General features: G+C 35.9%; 4 protein-coding genes across 4 annotated transcripts; 1 reads left to right on the forward strand and 3 right to left on the reverse strand.

The window, feature by feature from the left end:
• Window positions 1-727: 727 nt before the first annotated feature.
• LOC147495716 (phytolongin Phyl2.2-like) lies at window positions 728-1,914 on the reverse strand. The gene has a single exon (XM_086564383.1). The coding sequence runs from the start codon at window positions 1,778-1,780 to the stop codon at window positions 959-961; it is 822 nt and encodes a 273-aa protein (XP_086420509.1). The 5' UTR covers window positions 1,781-1,914; the 3' UTR covers window positions 728-958.
• Window positions 1,915-3,403: 1,489 nt separating this feature from the next.
• Window positions 3,404-6,714, reverse strand: LOC147495717 (DCD (Development and Cell Death) domain protein). The gene is made up of 5 exons (XM_086564382.1): window positions 5,992-6,714; window positions 5,082-5,182; window positions 4,277-4,360; window positions 3,830-3,940; window positions 3,404-3,719 (listed from the first exon to the last, which is right to left on the reverse strand). Exons 1-5 carry the CDS (start codon window positions 6,533-6,535, stop codon window positions 3,678-3,680), a joined length of 882 nt encoding a protein of 293 aa, XP_086420508.1. The 5' UTR covers window positions 6,536-6,714; the 3' UTR covers window positions 3,404-3,677.
• Window positions 6,715-7,445: 731 nt separating this feature from the next.
• LOC147495718 (pentatricopeptide repeat-containing protein At1g71210, mitochondrial-like) lies at window positions 7,446-14,145 on the reverse strand (the record flags this gene model as incomplete). Its single annotated transcript, XM_086568460.1, is given in 8 exon segments — window positions 7,446-7,781; window positions 7,896-7,952; window positions 8,031-8,104; window positions 11,190-11,319; window positions 11,428-12,765; window positions 12,767-13,429; window positions 13,431-13,734; window positions 13,737-14,145. Coding segments are annotated over 4 exon segments (2,550 nt in total), but the record flags the coding sequence as incomplete, so codon positions are not given.
• Window positions 14,146-15,585: 1,440 nt separating this feature from the next.
• On the forward strand, window positions 15,586-20,985 carry LOC147495719 (F-box protein SKIP8-like). The gene is made up of 3 exons (XM_086564384.1): window positions 15,586-16,057; window positions 19,344-19,540; window positions 20,455-20,985. The coding sequence occupies exons 1-3, from the start codon at window positions 15,758-15,760 to the stop codon at window positions 20,711-20,713; spliced, it is 756 nt and encodes a 251-aa protein (XP_086420510.1). The 5' UTR covers window positions 15,586-15,757; the 3' UTR covers window positions 20,714-20,985.
• The last annotated feature ends 1,276 nt before the right edge of the window (window positions 20,986-22,261 follow it).

Here is a 22,261-nt window from a genome sequence, read left to right on the forward strand (position 1 = left end):
CTTTTTTCACATCTTATATAAAAGAAACCACTTCTCTTATGTTTGCATCTATTTATACTGTTTTTTTGGCTCCAAATGGATATTATGGAAACGACTTATATAGTGCACATAATAGTAACTTATTGCACCAACTGCCTATTTGTATTTTGCTACCAAATACTCTTTTGTGGGCAATTATATGGAAATAGGTGTGATCGAACCAAATTGGTAAACAAAAGAAGCAAAATTGTTAGTTATACAATGTAGGAGAAGAAAGATATAGATACTAATTGAGACTACTACAATCATATAAGTAAGAAATTTTAGGGCATCTTCAAGGTTCGAAAGTTCCAATAATTTTTTTTGAAGGGTTCCCAATTTGTTTAATTCTAATTTTTCTTATTCAAGTGCTTTATTGCAAATTTGCAACGCTTCTGAATGCTAAGAGCCTAAGAAACATTGATATGACAACCAATGTAGGTGGCGGGTGGCCATTGCTGAAACAAAATTGCAGCCTATCACCTAGCTAGTCTTTGTTAAGATGATCATATTATTTTCCACTTCAACCTTACTCTAAACAACTAGAAAGTGTTACAGATCGAAATGTCAAAGGAGATCGAGCTGTATGCAAAGATGTGAGTTTCCATTCTAACGAATGGACATAAACAAAAAGTGACCCAAAGACAAATGCCGTATGCACAAAGGTTTATTCAAAAACATATATAGAGTAGTCGTGAAATCATACAAATATCAAACAAGAACTGAGAGCATTCATGCCCAAGTATGTATTTATCATCATCAAGGAAGTGCATTGCCATATGGTGGTCTTTCAAAACCAAGTAACACTGTCACAACTTCTAAACAGCAAAGTCTCAATGTAATAATGTACAACTCAAATTTCTTCCTTAGCTAGCAGCACAGAGAACTGTTCTGAAATCCTCAATACGAGCATCCAAATAATCCAACAGCACAATGAAACTTAGCTAGCAATGCATTTAAAACCTTTACATACAAATAGCCATACCCCAAACAACACACAGCAAATAACCAAGTCTATTACCAACACTGTCCAAACATGCCGTCTCCACATCTTCTTAGCATGATGACGCCCAGTATGCCCAATATAAGAACCATTCTTCTGCATCGACGCTGAAAAGTCACGAGTCAGAGTAACTTCCTCGCAAACATCCACCTTATTTTCCATTGGGACATCTCTAGTTTCATCATTCATTTCGTCCAAGGGGTTCTTCTTTTTCTTCTTGGTATGCTTACTCACTTTCCCAAGCAATGGTATTGATATCGCCTTCTTGCCAGAAATCCTCGGATTCTCAACGCCACAATTCTGGCTAACCACAGACGTATCAGGCGATTTCAATGACCTAAACTCATTCGAACTCAACAAACGACGAAAAACTGGACTAAACTCTTCATGAAAGCAATGATCCTTAAGATTATCTACTCCTTTAACCAATTTCTTCTTGGAAACCTTAACAAATGCATCTTTAACACGTTCCAAGAACTGAAACCCCTGATGTTTACCAAGCTCTTCATTTAATATAACGAAATAAACAAAAGGTTCCTCTATCAAGAAACCATATATCCTATTTCCAACAGTATGTGAAAATGTGCGGTGAAAATGAGGTGTACATTCTAAGCATTGTAAAGCTAAGGCTCTTAGATCTTGTTCCCCTGAATTAAACTCAGCGAGAACCGTAGTTCCCCTTGAAATACAAGTGTAATGAATCAAACTAGGTTCAGAAACCATTGGTCTATGAATCGAAACCAAAGAACGAGATCTCATATAATAAAAAACCCCACTTTACACAATAAGATCCTAAATCATGAAAACCCACACCAAGAAAACATTAAAAAAAACGTTAATTACATGTTCTAATTAATGAAATGGATAAGAAGATTGTGAAATGGGAGAACTAGGGTTTGGAATGTGGAAGAAAAGGAGAAATTGGAAGCGACGTGGGTGTGGGGTTGTGGGGATGGTCTTTGTTTGTTTATTGTGTTTAACGTTTAGCTGGCAATGAGGTGGTGTTCATTTTTTTCTTTCTATTTTCAAACTTGTTGTTGTAGGCTTGCTATTTGCTGATTTGGAGCTTTGTATTAAGTCAAAATTAAACTAAAGTCCAGTCAAAATAGCTTCTGTTCGGGTCAATTGAAAGCATTGCTTCTTTATTGTTGCTTGGCCTAGCATCGCAAGCAATGCATCTTTAATTCTTTATCAGTGGTTGAACTAATACATTTCGCTGGCATTGCATCTTTTTTTATTGGTTGTAATTATGGATCATCTTGCCCGAAACCCGAACAAAAAACCCGCACCGAATCCTATTTCGAATCTGAACTCAGACCGAAATACATAGAGTAGGATTTGGTCACACTCTCTAAACCCGAACCGATTTGAGCCTGACCCAATAATTTAGTCCAAAACCAGTTAAAAGAGCTAAAAAATCCGAAACCGAACCCCAAATCCGATTTCAATTGCATACTACTAAATTCATATAAAAGAATAAGTTAGATAAATATTTAGATTATGATCTCATTCATGTTTATAATGATGAGTTATTTAATATATTGGATTATGGAAAAATTTATGTCGCGATTTCCAATTTTTTCAGTAATTGCACGTGATCATGTATCTATAGTTCCTTCTGAGTCCATCTATTTTTAAAGCATATGAAATAATTATGTCCGAGTATAGGTAAAAATTACTTCCAAGTTCATTAGAAGTTTTATTTTGCTTGAAGGATTGGTGGATAGCCGAAAAAAGAATAAAATGTAGATATATATTTCAAATGAGGTTTCTTATTGTCTTCTTTTTTCATTTATACTGGGTTTTATCCTACCCAAAATCCAAACCCGATGGATACCTGAAATATAAGATTAGAGTAGGATTTGGTCACACTTCTCAACAAAATACCCGACTCTGAACCCAACCCGCTGAAAACCGGTCCGGGTTCGGATAACTAGATACCCGTTCAAACCCCGAAAAAATCGGGTTCGGACCGGGTGGGGTGCCCGTTTGGACATCCCTTGATGTACTTTGAGAACTATGGCAGAGTTGCATTGGCAATCACCTAATAAGTATGCATAATATAGTCCTTTCACTCCTTTGAGACAATTAATTATTCTTTTGGTGAGAAGAAATGATTTCACACTTTCTGTAAACACATTGACGATGCCCTTTAAAATAACCCAAGGATGCTGTCATGCCATTGCGCAAATGGCTACTTACTTCATATTCAAGCTTTCACCTATGGTGAGCTAAAATAAACATCTAACTTGGTTGCCTCTTGTTGGTCTACGCAAATGTTTGTTGAAAAAAGACTGAGAACTGTCTCTGAAGTCTGAACACAGTTTATTGTCGCTAAATGCTTAGAAAGTCATCTGGAAGTCTGGAACCATAGCAGACCAATTAGCTAACATGTTCTTTACTGTAAGAGAGTTTAGTTTATACATTCATTCAAACAACAAAAAGAGAAGCAAAACACACTTGTAAGTTTCTGTAGAAAATTACAATATAAGTTTGTGTTCGAAGAGTTGACAGATTCTTTCTTTCTGCCCTGCCCGTTTTTGACTCTATGATAGATGTCTTTATCTAACCTCATCTCTATTCTTCTCATCTGTTTCCTTAACTTAAATTTATGTGTAGAACTGACCCCTTCCTATTGACTATTCATCCAAGTCTTTCAAGGGTTGGTATCAGCAAATATATCCAAGAGTGCCAGTGCCTGTTGGTAAAAGGAACAAGGGAATAAATGGTTAGAGATCGAGATAACTATAGAAATGCTACTTAAAACTGACATCGTCGATCTGTTAAAAGCTGTTAGTACGGTAGTACCTCTGGTACGTTGAGTTCTAGACGAAACTTGGGGCCATCGTAGTGGTGAAGAATAGGCCTGAAAGAGTCCTCCTCTAATGGCTCGCAAACTTTTCTAGTAGCAACTCGAACCTACATCATATTAATATAGAAATCGATCATTAAAACATTAATTTGAGTAAAATAACCAAATGAAATGAAGTTAACTTAGTCTATCCAGAGGAATAAAAAGATACAGTCTCTTGAACAACACGGCAAATCTGCAAAGCACGCTGTTGAAAGCAGACTTGGCGCATTGTCCAACGAGGGATTAACAATGAATCAGAATTACAGCATCTAAGATAGTTATACGTAGACAGCTAGACTAACTACTTCAATCACTGATATCATCTAAGACATTGGTTAATTTTAGTTGTCGTTTTACTTTGACAGGCTCACTGAATTGCAAGTCAATTCCAAGTAGTCTACCTGAGCAGGAAAACGTGATTCCCCAGGACACTTTTTGTCCCCCCATGCTGATGGGTCGATGTTAGTGCCTCCAAAACTTGCAGCCTGAACAAAGGATTAAAGTATAAGATATATGGAGATGAAACACAAAAAACTTCATTATAAGAGTTAGCCAAAAGCAACTGTAAGAGCACCTCCAGTAAGGATCAAACAAGTCTGCAAAACTAAATTGATTTGAGTCACAACAGATGAAACAGGGCCAAAAGTGACCTTCGTATAGATGAGGTCCAAGCAGCTAGATGCTAATTATGAATGTATTGGAATTTGGAACACCATTCAAGGTTGGATAGAGCAGCAGTAGACGGCAAAAGATTTGCCTGTCCCAAGCCATTGCAGACAACTCCCGATTCCATGAAAGCCTAGTCATTCTAGTAGAATAAATTTTAAGAAGTAAGTTCTGGTATTTGCCAAGTCAAATTGCGATGGTCAACAAATCAACCATACTTTTGATTCATAATCAAAAAACTTTCTGGAGCACACCGATTTGAGAGAAAAGTTTAATGTCATGTTTATACTTTTCCGGTTACTCCATCGAACAATGCACTCTAAGGAGGCAAACAATCACACTCCTCCTCCTGGAGGGTTATAAGTTATAACTATTAGCATTATTTTTCTCTGAAATTTTCACAAGTACCCTCTATGAGCAATTAACTGAGTGTCAATCATAAAATAATCTGGCTACTGATGGTGATAAACAGTTTTAGTTATTAAGATAACCAGGGGTGAAAATAAAAGGTCTCTAACCGAAAGATGAGAGATTACCAACCTCAAATATTCCATGAAGTTGGTGGGTGGAGTAGTTGTAGAGGAAAAGAGGTAGGCCTGGTGTTATTGCTCTGACTGAGTCTCGATATCTTGGAGGAAGACCTGTTCAACAAAATCAAAACACCGAGGTTAGTACACCAAATTTTATTTAAAAAACATGAACAGCAAACACAGATTAATTCGATCAATCAACCAAATTCCGACCATATGATAAAATGAAATCATGTAACATTCAAGAAATAAAAATCAAACAGATATGTACTTCATATAGACGGGCGCATTATATCATTTAATTCTGACAATATGAAGATCAAACAAAACACAAGACATTAACACCAAAGCAACAATTATTGATGATTAAGATTACTAATGATCATTATTGCTCTATCACACAAGATATCCCAAGTCAAACTATCTGAATGTTAGCAAAGTTACTGATGGTGATAAACAGTTTTAGTTATTAAGATAACCAGGGGAAAATAAAAGGTCTCCAACCGAAAGATGAGAGATTACCAACCTCAAGTCAAACTATCTGCTAAGATGAACGTTAAAAAGAAGGACTCAAGGTGGACATTAAACAAGCAATTCTAAGATTTGAACCATATCATGATTATAGTAGTAGTAACTAGTAAGTATTTGCCCAAACAAACAAAAAACTTATAATTCTAACCATATTACAAGATGAACATCAAACAAACTCAATTTATGAGCCTGAAAAACAAAATTCTGACCGTCTGATTGATGCATAAATGATTACTGAGTATTACCCTAGAATCATCTGATCACAGCTACAATCTAATCACAGTTCTTTGTGAGGCTTAAACTCTCAATTAAACATACAATTTCCAAAACAATATGTATTAAATATGCAGAGGCAACTAATTATAAAACTGGATTGATAGAAAACATACCAAAAAGCTGCCTCTTCAAGTTCTCTTCCATGGTATCATTGTTGCAGACAAAAATATATCCACCAACCACTTCATTCCTTGGTAAAGCTTCTGTTGCTGGAAGAGTCTTAAATCTCTTATCAACTACTTTATTATTATTACTACTGTTGTTGTTGTTGCTATTGCTATTGCTTTTCTTCTCAACTTCCACTTCCTTCTTATTCTTCTTGTTGATATTATTATTATTATTTCCATACTTTGAATAAACCCCTTTATGAAAAACACCATTTCCATTACCACTACTATTATAACTCTCATTCTTCCAACCATCATTAAACCCATTAAAATTAGTCCCTTTTGATGGTTGCAAATTTTGAGTACCACCAGAAACTCTTTCACCACCAACTCTAACATCAAAGTTTCTTCTCTCTTCATTCTTTTTTGAAGTTAAAGAACTTCCCCATATTCCATCATTAATTGAAAGGTTACCAAAGTTTGTGTTTTGAACACGTAGTTGATCACTAAACTGCCAAAAAGACTGTTGGTTGTTGTTAAAATTCTCCATTTCTAATCAAACTTTTTGATGAAACTCAACGTTGGGGCTGTGTGAAATGAGGTAAAGAATCAAACTTTTGTGATGTGAACTGTGAAGAAAAATTCAAGGGTCTATTTTTATAGTGAAGTCAAGCGTGTACACTTGTCACAGTAGAGTGGATGTGAAGGAGTTCTGAAATAGATTTCTGCATTAAGAGTGACAAAATACGCGTTTTTAGTGGTCTAGATATTCTAGAAGATGCTGTGGGGTCTACTTTTTTGCTTAGGTGTTAAGGGAAGCATAGATGTGATGACGTAATTAAGTACGTTATGGGTTGTAGGTTTGCACGTGTGATTGAACCACTCTGCCTAAGAGTTAGAGCCCAAGATCCCTGTCTCAAATTCTGATTATTCGAATATTCCTTTTGCTTGGGATTTTAAAGACGAAATTCAGTAATATTCCAATACGAATATCCGACCTCAAACTTCCAAGGACGAAATCCAGTAATATTTATCTAGGGATTTCAGTTGTATACTGAGAAAAATCCAGTTTTTTACACGGATTTTATTACTCTTGCTTAAACTCAGATGTGTGCACTTAAGTCTAACAAGCTTGTTCAGCTCACGAAGACATGGCCTGTTCAAAATTCAAATCGAGTGTCTATTATAAAGAAAGTTTGCAGGAACATTTCTTCGAATTATCTAGTTTTTAGATGTTTAATTCGAATTACATAGAGAGGGATTAGAGACTTAGAGTCCAAGTCGCCAAGTCGCCAAGGCAAAGAGATTTTGTGATATAGGCATATAGCCCATGTTGTGCCTTACCCGAATATATGCAAAATAGCAATTGTAGTTGGATTTTTCTCCTCATTTGTCTATACTTATATCATGTACTTTCACTGCAAAGATGAATGTGTGATCCTGTTATCCTTATCCATACCTGCAACTCAAAGTTAACTGTGTATTGAAAGCTAGCTTGCAATTTAAAAATAATTGTGCCGTCAACTTCCAACACTAAGTACAATGAATGCCGAGGTCGTGGTAATAAAAGAAGTAATCCCTGTAGTATATATTACTCATGGGAAAATGCTATTCAAAGTACAAGCGCTTTTTACAATTCATGATTAACTACTCAACTACCTTAGGCATAAACTCACCAATACCACCATTGCACGTCAGTCCTGGGTTTGCGCAGGTCCACACCTATGAAGAGTTTCATTGTCTGCTTCATGCCCACAAAGGTGGAATGCAGTAGTGCAAACTAAGCTCCTTTTTCACTTACATACAGACAAAAAGGATCACTTATTAGACCTGAAGTTCAAAACTTCATCTAATGTTTGCAAGAAAGAAAAACAAAAACAAAAATAGAATAAATGAGTCAAATTGGCTACCTTTGATTTGCCTATATGGTGACATCCATTGTGCTACATGGAATTCCAATAGGAGATCTGCTGAAATAATTTGTCAGTTCTCTTCAGATTCTGATGGTGGCAAAAAGTATTAAATAAATCAAACAATTATCTAACCTTAGTTTGAAGTTAGCAAAGTTGCATAACAATTCCTGCCATACTGCTATGGAAATTTTACTCTGCTTTCGTTTCTGCATTCAAACCACAAAAAGGAAGAAAAAATTAAATAATTTGAAAAACAAAGATCAACTCAATTAGATGTATATATACTTAGTTATTTCGTTAGATCCCTGGCTATTATTTGGGTTGCTGGATTGCCTAATTTGGAACAACGACCAAGCTTTCTCCTTTGTCAAGCTTTTCTGGATAAGAAGAACAAAAAGAATATAGCGACAAAAGTGCAGTGGAGATGAACCAACCCAAAGTCCATTCTAGAGTTCTTGAGTTCAATGTAAATTGAAAATTTAAACCATATTAGAATTCCCAAAACAAATGGCAAAACAAACAGAACGCCCAAAACAAAGGATTAAAAACCAAAAACCATCAGCAAAGTTTTAGACAATCAGTAACTACTTGATGTTTGAACCAATAATCATAGTGCAAAGACAATCAAATGTAATCAAAACCAATCAAAGACAAGCACTCTTGAAATTGTTGAATTCCTGAATTTAGAGACACAGAGTAGAGGGGGGGGGGGGGGGATGTTTTTCAACAGTTTGTGCAGGAGAGGATAGAGAGAGAGAGAGTGGCGATCAGGGAGAGAGACTTGTAGTTGTTAGGTTTTTCTAGTGGGAACATTGTTCGTGGAGGCTGTGGGAAAGGTTTTAAGGAGAGGAAAGGAAGGGTAAGAGAAAACCCAAACGATTGTCTTAACTCCCTCCATGAATTCAATGAACTTCAATTGTAATTGTAATTGTAATTGTAATTGTAACTTCTGGGAAAGGTGAAACAACAAGATTTTCGGAAGTGAGCAGGGCTTCAAAGTCCAAACTGTCTATCTTATTTCATAGCACAAAACTCAAATACATCTCTTTTTAACCTGAGCTATCTTTTGAAGTGTTCAGACTTGGAAGGATGCCAAGAAGGACGATAAGAACATATCTAGCTGAGAAAACAAAAATAAGTATATAAATGAAAAGGATGTCTCTGTTCACTGAAAGCACAAAAAGCAAATTCTGAACACGTTGAGAATGGAAGAATACTACGCATATACAATTTCAGATCAAAAAGCAAACAAGTGCTCAAGTGCAATGGCTTCTAGGATATGCCAGTTGCTTCGAAATGCCTCATGGAAGAATTCAATCTCTAATTGCAAACCAAATGAAAGAGCTATTTATAGTCTCCACATACCTTCACACCTTCAAGAGCAATCTAAAGTGTGCAATGAATGTGCACACTTTATTTAATATGTATCTTTCAGGAAATAATTAAGGCCTTTCATCCAAGGAAACAAATCATAGGCTAGAACCTACATCAAGTACAAATTGGCAGAACCACAAGGTTGCCTCAACAATATACTAAAGCCCAAGAGATGATTCATATAGTCTATTTACCGAAGGCAATGACGGGTTACCTAATAGAATTGCATACAAGTCCAAAAAGAGTGATACTTGGAAGACATCGCATATGCAGAATTGTTATATTGGGAGTACATCAGAGGATCATCCTATTCAACATATCCAATTTTCATTGACCAACATGAAGGTATCCATGTTCCAAATGATAGAACTTAAAAATTACTTTAAAAATAAGACCAAATAGTTGAGAGGTAACCAAAGAAGGAAAGGAAAAAAGAACACACATAGGCAACAAACAAAAAGCGGAAGAAAATATATATAAAATGGTCTTAAAACACATCAAGCAGACGTGGAAACAAGGCCGTCAAAAAATAAATACATAATTTCAAAAAAAACAACAACAACTCGGCACTTTTCTTATGAAGAGCAAATACAAACTCCTTCAAACTGGCATCATTTTCAGTTAACCAAGAGAACATTTAAAACCCTAACTTTGGTCGTGTCACATTCTAGATGTTTTCAGGTTGGAAGTCAAACTTTGTTGCCTAGGCTTCAAATGTGATTACAAATCTTGCAAAAGAATGTTCCACAAAGAGATATGGGACCGTACTATACAAAGTAGAGTGAGAAGGCCTCATCACAACATTGGATCGGAGAGGCAGAGGAGAAAAGGGAAAAAATGAAGGACAATCTACGAAGAAACATCTGTTGTGTCACATACAAATTCTGAAATAAATCAAAACTGGTCGCATAAGCCATCCTTGAACCACTGAAACTACGGAAAAAAAAAAGCCAAAAAGGGTTCATCAATTTGAACTATGAAGGTTTACGCTTGCCATACCAGCAAAGTGACCAAATTTGTTGCTCAAAACAGAAGCACAACTGATATCTTTTGAGGGCATTCGTTGTGTTGGTAAGTGGCCCCACTTACCAAAACCCCTATCAAGGATGATGCAAATACAATCAAGACTTTTCTGCTATTTCAAAACTAGGGGAATAAAGGGATTGTAATTCACATCCATGGCCTGGCTTTTAGACGCGAAATATATATTAGCCTATTAGGTAATGACCACAGTAACACTTTGAAGACACTTCTTTCAAGAATCAATTAAAGATTTGCTTTGCAACAAACAGAGTCTTAGATGCAAAGATAAACATATTGACGTAAACCAAAAATGTAGCCAGGTCATACTCACCAGTCCCTAGAATGAAACTTCTTCGCATGTATCAGTATAAGGTAAGTACACCAAAGGTGTAGAAAGATACGAAACGAATATGATAATAAGAACTAGAACAATGAAAATGAAATTTTCCTAGTATTGTTCGTATATACGGACCATCTGTGAGTTGGAAGGGGAATGCACTGGCACCACGCTTGTGGGAAAGACTTCAATCTAAAATAGAAATCTAACATTTCCACTGTGTTTCTAACAACCGTCCCAAACATTACCAAACATCCAATTTAAGAGAAGATCTAATTGAGCTGAAAGACTAAAACATGTTAAGCATATCCAAAACTAAAATAGAAACACTAAAGAGACCCACTAAGAGATCAAAATTGGATTAACAAAACAATTACTATTTCTTCTTATCTGAATAAAACAGTAGTAACTAAAAAATATCCACTTCTGTTTTCTCAAAAGCAGTTTGGTAAAATCAATACAAACAAAGCCCACTACCTCTAAAATGCTATTAAATAGAACTGACTGAAAAAAATTACAACATTTAGATTCATGAAACACAGAAGTAAACTACTCACTCACAAGTTATGCAACTTATCATCTTTCTGCACTGGGAGACGTAGAATATCAAACTGGTCTACATACTCCAACGGTTTCGCAGCCTAGTTTCTGATTCTCTTAATCTTCGAACTCCACAACGCTTTATGCCTAAACCCATACAAATCAAACACTTGATTATCCACAAAATTAAAATCCCTCTCCTACAAGGACCTTGAATGAGAAAATTCAACAATACATATATGATCCTGAAATTACCTGATTAGCATGTGAGAGAATTCATAGACAGGTGACTGTTGCTGATTATATACAGATCATCAACCAAATCACTTGTCGATGTGTAATGTCACCTACATGAGTCGCTTGTACGCTAATTTAAGTCAAAACCCATCCGATGAATTTCCTCCACCCACCTCATAGCCTCATTTCTCCTCCCATGCTTGCACAAACTCTGTAATGACAATGTCATAAGTCCGATAATTGGGTTGATATCCTTTTTTTATGATCTTATTAAACAACTCAATTAAGCTGTCCAATCTGTTTGTCATGCTTAGTCTCCTCAACAACATATTGTATGTGAAGTTGTCAAGTGGGAAGCATTGTTCGATTACTTCATCCAAGTCCTCAAGAGGTTCACTCACCTTGTAGACACCAGAAAATAAACCAATTAGCTCTCCAAGAGTCAAATCACCTGATGGAGATGCTTCTGTAGTCACATTTCCTGATCGAACCCAAGCCTGATAAAGTTCTCGACTTCTAACCGAATGCAACAAGAGTATATTACCAATAAATGAAGAAACCTTACGTCCAGTTTTCAACAAGTCGTCAACAACTTCTACCACCATATCATAATTCTTAACTGTGCAAAATGATTGCACAAGCCCCTCATAGGACTCCAAACTTGGAATCAATCCTTTCTCTCTCAAATCCCTCAACACCTCCAATGCAAGATCTGGCTTGTTGGCTTTGCTGAGACCTACTAGCATAGTATTGTTGAGTGTCCTCCCAAGAGCACCTTTTTCGGTTTTTTTACATAAATCATTGTAAAATTTTAGAGCATCGGCGATGCGTTCCCCCTTCAGGTAACTCTGCATCATAAAAAATTTGGTGTCATTATTGTGCTCAATACCATTTCTAGCCATCATTTCAAATACTTCCCTGGCCAAATCGGGTTTCTTAGCATGACCAGCTCCATCAATGAATAAGTTGTAAAGCTGACATGTGGGCTCCTGATGTGACAACTGCATCTCCAGCAGTTTAAAGAACTGATTCTCTGGGTTAACCATGGCGCAAATGCAACAAATAACAGCTCTATACAATTTCCTGGTCGGCCTGTGACCATTTTCTTGCATTTCAATCAGAAGTCTAGCAGCCATATCCCCACGATTTGCCCTGTTAAAACCGCCTATCAATTCAAAGTAAGTGTACCAATGTGTAACTTTGCCCAATCTTTTAAGTTCCACATGAACCATGTACCCTCTTTCCACCCTTCTGGCCTTGCAGAGAGCTGAGATAAATTTGACACATACATCATCACTTAGCATAACATTTAGCTCTAGGGACATAACGAATAGCTCCTTCATCTTATCCAACTTCCCTCCTGCAGAGAGCATCTGCAAGAATAGATGAAGTCCTCCTGCCAGGAAAATAACCTAGCTTAATTGAATCCTGTAACACCCGATATGCGTCGTCAACACTCCCATCTCCACAAAGCGTGTTAATAAGATAGTTGTTAGCCAAGTTATTGAGAGATAACCCGAAGTCTGACCTTGAATGATACAAGTCAAGCGTGACATCAACCATTCCAGCCTTGCAAAAGAAGCACATGGCAGCATTCATAGTGACCTTATCAGGAGAAATTCTCCCTTCCATCATCTCCACCAACAAGTGGCAGACATCGTGGAGCCTGTTTTCTCTCAAAAGCCGGAAAACCAAAACATTATATCGGAATACCTCGGGAACATACCCTTCCGTTGACTTCTTACTTTGCAAGAAATCCATTACCCCATCAAGTTTGCCAGCTTGAACAAGATCCCTATTCCAGATACCATATGTATGCCCAAGTGGAAACCTGCTTAAACCCCAAAAGTCTTCCATCAATCGATGTGCCCCCTCAAACTTATTCTTCTTACAATGTGCATCAACAAGAAGACCCACCATATGATCATTTACGACATCACCTCTACTCTGCAACCTGCGCAAATAAAAGACAGCCTCTCTCAACTTATTTTGCTTACAATAATTCTTTACCCAGACACAAAGTAACCTCGCTCTCGAAACCCCTCAACTCAAGTTGCTTCAACACAACTTGAACGAATTCAAAACGACTTTGTTCCACTAAAGCATTAAGAAGCACATGATATGCAAACGGGTCCAAATCAGTACCATGAAACCGCATTGCACCAAACAATTTCAAAGCAATATCAGGTTTACCAGCAACAGCATAACCAACAACAAGTGTATCATGAAACCTGACTCTATGTGACATTTTCTGCATTATTCTATAAGCCTCTAAGAAATCCAACACCAACGACATCAATTTCTCCTTGGACAAAATCTTAAAATGGCATTAAACGTAACGCGAGTATGATAAAACCCAGGTTGTCTACCAGCCCAATCAAAAAATTTCAAACAAGACAAAACATCTCTTCTACCATAATTCAACACTCTCAAAACAAACCTCTCATTTAGTCTCAATCCTAATTTACTCAACTCCAATTCAGATGATGCTAAGTCATCATTATCAGCTAAGATGTCAAATAATGTTCTGTCTAGTAAAGCATCTTCTTCTCTAGTTGTTCTAAACCAATCTTTAAATGATAAAGCTATTTGTTTTGAATCATAATCATCATCAAAATTATTATTTGGTCTAGGCAAAGATGCAGATGAACTATAACAACAACTAGAATTCCTAATAATAATGAAACATTTGTGTAATATTTGGGTTGCTTTTAGGAAATGAAGTCTAGATGTTGAAAAAAAGCATTTGTATTTTTATTTTTTAAGGAGAGGTCTGAAAACAGAAGCAGACGAGTGAGCGAGGGCCTTCTAATTGTTAAATGTTATTCAGTTATTTGGGTTGGGCTTCACAAAATAATAAATTGGGGCCCTAATATTTAGCAAGAAGTGGGGCCTGTGTTTTAAGGGTGCCAATTGCCAATTGCCATTGTGATGGCGAACCATGGATTTTTCGTTTTGTGATTCTCAATAAAGAGAGAAGTACTTCTAACTTCTAACTGACTTGAGTGAGTGTGTCTAATTTTGACCACAGAGTCAACGTTTTGAACAAATTATAATTTTGACAGTCTTTGTCTTCAAAACTCAAAATTATTACAGACTGCGAAAATTCTGTTATCGTTACAAATTCACCGCACGGACGGACAATGCTACAATTTTAACTGGGTATATCACACCAACGAAATTTAGGAAGGTCATTTGATGTTTGGGGAATTGGACCCTATTGGAGTTTATGCTACGTGAGACTGCCCAAAAAAATCAAAAACATTCTAATGAGTTTGTTAAGCTTTGAAGTGTTAAAGAGCTTTTTAGGAGAGAAACGGATAAAACACAAATTTTTTTAACCAAACTAAACACTAAACCAAAAAAACACCAACCAACTTCAGGAGAAACATCAAATATTCGACATTAAATAAGGCGGTTTTGGATAAATCGCGCCATATAGTCCACGCGACTTTCTCAAAACCGCGCCACTGAAGCCCATCTTAAAAGGTCAAGCCCACGCGGTTTTCCAGAAACCGCGCAATGTGTCGCACACCAACTTTCTTTATTTTTATCTCTTTCCAAATAAAGCCTACTCATTTCCTAAGTTTTCGCAAAACCGCAGAGATTGATTAAAGCCTACCTCTACACTCTAACCCAAAACCTATGAACACCGCGTTTGATGCTAGAGTTTCAAAACCAAAAGAAATTTTATACAACACCAAAGCTTTAAAAAACCATCATTTTGTCTTTTGAAATTTGGTGTTTGATGCTAGATAGTATTTTACCTAAAATTTGGTTTGGTATTTTCATCAACACGAAAATAACGTCTTGCTTAACTTAAAAAGCTCGTCCACTTCAACACACGTTTGAAAATTTTTTTTTAACTCGAAAAACACCAAATTATTGGAAGTGTTTGATATTTATGAGCTATATAATACTTATACAATAGAGTATCTCACCTTGAATGCCCTAAAGAGAGTCCCCAAAACTATAATTAGCTGCTAGACAACCCTACAAATTTATCAGCCTATATAGCACCCGTATTGTAGTTGATGCATATTGAACAGTAAACACCTTCAATTCAAACTCAACCGTCTGTCTGCCGCAAGTACGTAGAAACATAATATAATTCCACAAATACCCATACACATATACACAAAATCACCAAAACACCCCTCCAAACATTGTTTTTTTTTTTTTAAGGTAACAGCTTCACTCTCCCCAAATCACAAAAAACAAGACCATGCAAAAACAAAAACCTAGAAAGAGAAAAAACCCCTAAATTAAACCTAAACCCTAAAATCACCCTCCCCAAAACCCTAGTTTTCCCTAATTCTAGGGTTTTGATGTCTACTTCATCAAAAGAATGGATAATTTATACATAGCAGTTTTCATTACTGCATTTTCTTGCTTCTTCGTCTTCTTCTTTACATCAAAATCGAGAAAATCGAATTACGAAATGCCGGTAGTTGTTATGGAAAGGAATAATAACAATAATAATAATCAAACGGCTGGTGGGTCAATGATGGAACAATTAGTACCTGAAATAACTACACATACTTTGAGTTATTTGGATTACCCTAGTCTTTGTAGACTTTCTATGACTAATTCTTCTATGAGGAAAGCTGCTAATGATGATACTGCCTGGAAAGCTTTATATCGCAAGGTACATCGTTTTATTTATATCACTGTAATTCATTGTCATTTATGGTAATTTTAGGTTATACAATTTTTAGATTATATATGGTGACTATTTGGTGTCTATCGTTTAGTGAATAGTTTGAGTATTTTCAAAGTTTTACGCTTTAGTGTATAAGGAATAATCAGAGTAAGGGGCATTAATGGAGTTTTAATTGGATTAGGTCCCGACTGTCTAAGATACGATCCAATTTCCCTGAATGCAATAATGGTGCATGAAGTTTTAGACGTTTCTAGTCTATGAAATGTTTGGAGCACCTTCTCTCACCAAGGAATTAGTTTTATTTTGTATATTAATATCTAATCAAAAACTAAATTGAAGAGTTCTCTACTACAAGCGGTCAATACATTGAAGTTTCCCAACTCCACCCCTAAATGCTCAAAAGGGTCGTCTGCATTTCCTCAGCAAGGAGATTTAATGGTTTTCTTTGTAAAGATGTGATAGTACTCTAGACATTCGGAGAGAGGGAGAGATAAATTTTGGATTTACTATAAAGATTGTGGACATATCTCATGAAATTTTCTGTTTATCTCAGGAACTCAAGCTTCATTGTCGATTGTGTTTTTTTAATTAATAACAAAGGGTATGCAAGTGGCTGTTCTTCTCAACAGTCTCAAATGTGGTACTAGGTAATAGCTTTTGTTTGGTTTGAGGAATCCACTCTTCCACGCGAATTTCCTGTTTTGAAATCCAAAGAATCTTTTAGAACAAAAACTACGAAGCAATAGTGTAAATATACTTAAGAGAGAGTATTTACATTGTTTAAAACTAGAGTATCTTTTGACATCTTTAGTTAGCGCTTCCAGCTGCGTATTAAAAATGTGGTACTGGGTAATAGCTTTTGTGTCGTTTGAGGAATCCACTCTTCCACCCCGAATGTCATGTTTTGGAATCCAAAGCAGCTTTCAGAACAAAAACTATGAAGCAATAGTATGAATATAATTAAGAGAGAGTATTTACATTGTTTAAAACTAGACTATCTTTTGACATCTTTAATAAGCGCATCCAGCAGCGTATCAAAGTTTTAGTGTTATGGCTATGGGTATTGCTGATGATACGATTTTTGGATGTGAAATTGGGATACAGGCTCTGGCATATTGGATGCAGCAATGCATTGTACCATTTATGTGTATCAAAAATCATAAGTATACATGCTCTCCTTTTCCATAGCCTTGTATATACGTACAAAAAGTGTTACTGGCCTCAATTGTAGCGGAAAAAATGTGAAGAACTTTGAATGTTGACTCGTTGAAAATATAATTTTGGAGTACTTCCTCTTTTATCTTTCCAAGTACAATAACTATATGATTATAATCTAGTTATAGTTAACATATGATTCTATTCAAAAAAGGCATGGAGAACTGCAGAGTTTGCAACCATTGAAGTTTCTTTTGAATAGAATGAATTTATTGGGCAACACTATTTAGGAATGTGAAACAACTTCATTTAAAGTTGTGAATGGTGATGCATGCATACTAAGATGAACTTATGAATACAAATAGTTAGAACAAGTTTGAAGTTTATTGTTGAGACTCTAGTTAGTAAGTTCGGGGACGGAAATTATTCGGAACGTGAATCAATCGGGTATAATTCGATTTTAATTTCGAAAAAAATCATGAAAAAAAACTGGTCAGAAATATTCATCTAAATTGTAGTTCGTGAATAATTTAGTAAAAAATCGTAGATGTGAACCACATTCATTTCACAAAAATCTGGTCAAAACCATATGAAATTACATGAATTAGGTGTTCCAACTAAACAAACATCTATAACAATGAAAAAAAAATTCAAAATTCCTTTTAAATTTCATCTCATCGTAAAAAATAAGAATTTCTCTAATAAAAGTTTTTTAAAATTTTATGAAAATTCAATTTTTAATTATTCCCGAATTCGAACTTTACCCGTTTAATACTTTTGATTGACGAATTATTCCCGAATCAGAATAATTTCCAAATTATTCCCATTTAATTCGATTCCAAAAATACCTTAAAAATTCGTGTTTAAAACGCGAATAATTCACAAACTTACTAACAAGGGTTGAGACCATTGAGGTGTTCACTAGGGTAAAGGGAATGAATATTTAATGTTCACTAGATATACTTTGCTGAATTCATCATTACTATGCTGTGTGCAAATAATTTTAGACATTTGTTATTAGAAAAAGTGGAATGTTTGGTTGCCATTTTTTCTGTTTTAGGACGGATTACAAACTTCAGAGAAATAACTTAAGACATTGTTGTTTATAATGAATGAGGAAGAAGTTCAGTAGCATAATCTTGTTTTCAGTTTCTCTGGGATCAATGTCTTTTAAGAAAGCTTGCATATGAGAACTTTTAATGGTCTGATGCGTTACATAGTATGAGCATGCCGTTTTCCTGATAGAAAACAGTTAAAACTTAAAAGCATTGGTGTAGTTACACTTTTCCAGAACTAGTTCTTTCTCAGTTTTTGGAAGACATCGTGGAAGCAATGAATTTAGCTTGGTTTGTTTTGAAATCATGTGTGTGAATGTGGCGAATATCTGCAACCATTTTGAAAACTGGCAGGTCTTTTCCTTTCGGTTTTCTTTTACTCCATGATGCAAAAGCTGTCACAATTTGGTGCTTGAGTTTTAAGATTTTTAGTTATAGGTTGAAGTTACTATATAAGGGAAATATCCGACTTCTTCATTCATTGCTCTTTTGTGGCACTAGATACAACAATGATGTGGAATTCTGCATTTTGGATTGGTATTAGAAGTGCTTGATTTGGATACAGAATCGTAATTGAAGGTGTTACCATTACCAACATGCTTGATACTTCTATTCATTGGTTTCCTTCTATCGACAAAATTAAATGCTTTGAACTAGGACATCAAAGGTACACCAAGGTTTTTGATTGGTTCACAAGCTTATTCTATAGTCTGGTTGCTGTTTTTGTTTTGTATACATATATTGCACATTCAATTCTATTCCATTTTTTGTTTGGTAAACCGAACTTATGGTAGTTTCATAATATGGCTTATATTGAATAATAAGTTTTGACTTTTAAATCGGCATCATTTGATGTTGAGTATCTTAGAAATTATATTATGCATATTATAACTTTCTTTTGGCTTATCTGTCAAATAGTGAAGCGTCATTTATTTTTATTTTTTTCTTTTCCTTTTATTATAGCTTTAAGTGGGCATTTTTTTTTAATTGTCATCTACATCTTTCATTTCTATACAATAACTTATTCTTTAGTTTTTAACTTATTCATCATGTATCTCCAGGACTTCACTGTGGAGCAGGATAATGTAATACCACCTAATGGATGGAAAGCATATTATGCGGCAACAAGAGCTATTGTAAATGTCAATGCAGAGTTCTATGACATCATCAGAGACAGATCGCTTCCAGCAATGAGACGTTTTTGGCTTCAAGCAGATTATGTCAAGTGTATCCATAGCACTGGAGAGCTCCTTACTGGGTATGGTTCTCTTTATCCGTATTTTTTGTTTTATACCTTCTGTGGGAAGGCTATAAGCTAGAAGTTCATGATTGCCTTTAAAATGATCTTATTGTGTTTTTCCATTTCCTCGTTAAATTTGATTCATGTTTTTTGTTACAACATTTCTTCAAAGGTATTACATAATGTATAATGGAAATACCTGGCTGGTGAAATCACTTGTTATTAAGATATATTCCCACATTATGGTCATAGCAGTTGGTCTATTTGATTGTGATGCAGATTTCTTGATCAAAAGATTTGGTTTAGACATTTCTGGGAATTCAAGTGGACTATTTTGAGTGTTTGGTCCATTTTTTCTCCTTTTTATCTGCTTTTTGTTTTTTCTTTTGTTTTCCTCCCCATCTCTGTGGAAGAGTGGGCATTGTGCAACAGCTCCTACTCTCAACAATAAAACAGTGTTACTGCTTTCAGCCATATATTTTATCAGTTTCTAAATGCATCAACAGAAGTATATATGGTTATGACCAAGATGAGCAACTAATAATGTAGCCTCTCGGGAAGTATATATTCGTTTGAGAATATTATTAGTTAATAACGCTGATAGATGAGTTTAAGAGTGAAGTAGTTGAGAAGGGTTACAAACATTGAGTCAATACTTGCTGTAGAGAGCTGTGTAAGGACTTGTCACTAAATCCCACTTTTCCCATCTTGGCCACTAAAATTGTTGGTGGTACAATCTCAAACATGGGACCACCAAGTTGGGTTGCACCTGTCATGTTCACAGATATGCGATGAAGTAATTCTTTTGAAGAAGCAGAGTTTAGTTAGATAGTGAGTTTTGCTGTATGATGTCTCAATGCATTACAAATCACTACACAGTAGTTGTGAATTCAAGTCATTGATAACTGATTGTCTGTTTGTCCAATTTACAGGTATGATGCAGTTATGCAGAGTTGGCAGCTTGCATTTAGTTGGGGCCAAGGGGTTGCTTTCCAGGTACAAAATCTCCGGGCTCGGTTGTTAACAGACATGGCTTGGTTGACCATGAAGACCTATGTTGACATGGAGACGGAGCCATTCCATGTCACAAATGTTTATGAGTTCCATAATGGGCAGTGGTTCTTGGTTCATCATCATAACTCTTTGATGCTCACTGATGCAGAGCTACAGAACCAAAATGGGTTTGGCTAAGAGCAACTAGAAGAGCAATAAAAAAAAAAAAAAAATGGAAATATAGTTTCCGCTGTTTCAGGAATTTATATCCCTAGAAGTTCTCTTGGTATATACCTCTATTCGGCTCTCTTTATACAGGATATCGTCGTTTTTTCATCCTGCCAATTGAGTTTGGCTCATGATTTTCTTCCTTGTGAATGTTCATCCCTTTTAATGGTCAAGCCAGACATGTAACTTTGTTTGTCTTGATTATGTTCCTTCATTATTCTGATTCCTGTTTTCTCTTCAAATACGGTCTGATCTCATCCTTCATTGTGTTTTGCATAGAGATACTGTAATCAAGTGAAAAAATACCGAACATGTACATGTGTACAATGTAGACTTTGTTCCATCTTAGACAAATGAAATTGTTCCCTTGTGAACAAGTACTGTGGGACACATTACTGGGCTGAGTTGCCCATTCTTTTTCTTGACTAGTTTGTCGCCATCGGGCTTCTCAAGCTGCTATGTGAAGGACTCTGTAACACCTTTCCATCTGGTTGACCCCAAAACATATTTGCTTCCTTTTAGGTAGGTGTCCAACATGATTGAACCTATGATTTTTATGAGAGTGAGGAACTCCACCAGAGGACAGTAGTAGATGTAAAATGTTGGTATTATTCACCAGTACAAAACTACGAAAGAATAGCTTGATCGATTGTTTTGCGATCCCATTTGTTTTTAATTGGAGCACTGCTCAAAACAATATTATAAAGTTTAGAATAAAAACTGGATAACATTGGAGCGCGAAAGGAAGGTTGGCTACCTGCTTTCAATGGCAGCAAACCTTACATGCCGATGTCAATCCCAACTCACGCATTCATCTTCCAGTCTAACCATTGTATCAATTACTAGTCACACCATTTTATCATCCCCATTAAAATGCTTACGAAAATATCAAAATAATCACTTAGGGCATCTCCAATGGAGTGTAGATTTACACTTCCACCTAGGCTCCACATAGGAACCACTAGACTTTTACACTTCCAAATCCCACCTTAAAGTATAATTCATATTTACACTTTAGAGCAAGTCCAATGGGGGCTATATGGGCTGCTAAAGGCAAATATAGCACCCCAACCACAAAAATGTTATTCTAATGGAACTGCTAAAAGGGTCTTAAATTTAGAAGGAGTAAAAAACCCAGCCAAAGTTAAGACATTCGCTAGCAGCTGCTATAATAAGATCGGGAGACGGACGATATGGTTTCTGCCGTCCGTCTATTAAATTTCGGCGGACGGCAAAAACTATGTCGTCCGTCCAAAAAAATTGTCGTCATCATTTAGCACTTCAAAATAGAAAACACAATTGGATTGGTTTTTTGATTTTGGAGAGCCAAATTTGGCTGGGTAAGCTAAAAGGCCTATGTAGTACTTATGTAGCACTTTTAGCAGCCCAATTTAACAGTTATCCATTGGATTTGCTCTTACGTGATAAGCCGATGGGGACTGTTAGTAGGTGGTAAATTAAAACCATGGACGTCAGATTAATCAACGTACGAGTGTGCAAGCACTACATACACCACAA

Source organism: Coptis chinensis, chromosome 6, assembly GCF_015680905.1.
Source record: "Coptis chinensis isolate HL-2020 chromosome 6, ASM1568090v1, whole genome shotgun sequence".
NCBI lineage: Eukaryota > Viridiplantae > Streptophyta > Magnoliopsida > Ranunculales > Ranunculaceae > Coptis > Coptis chinensis.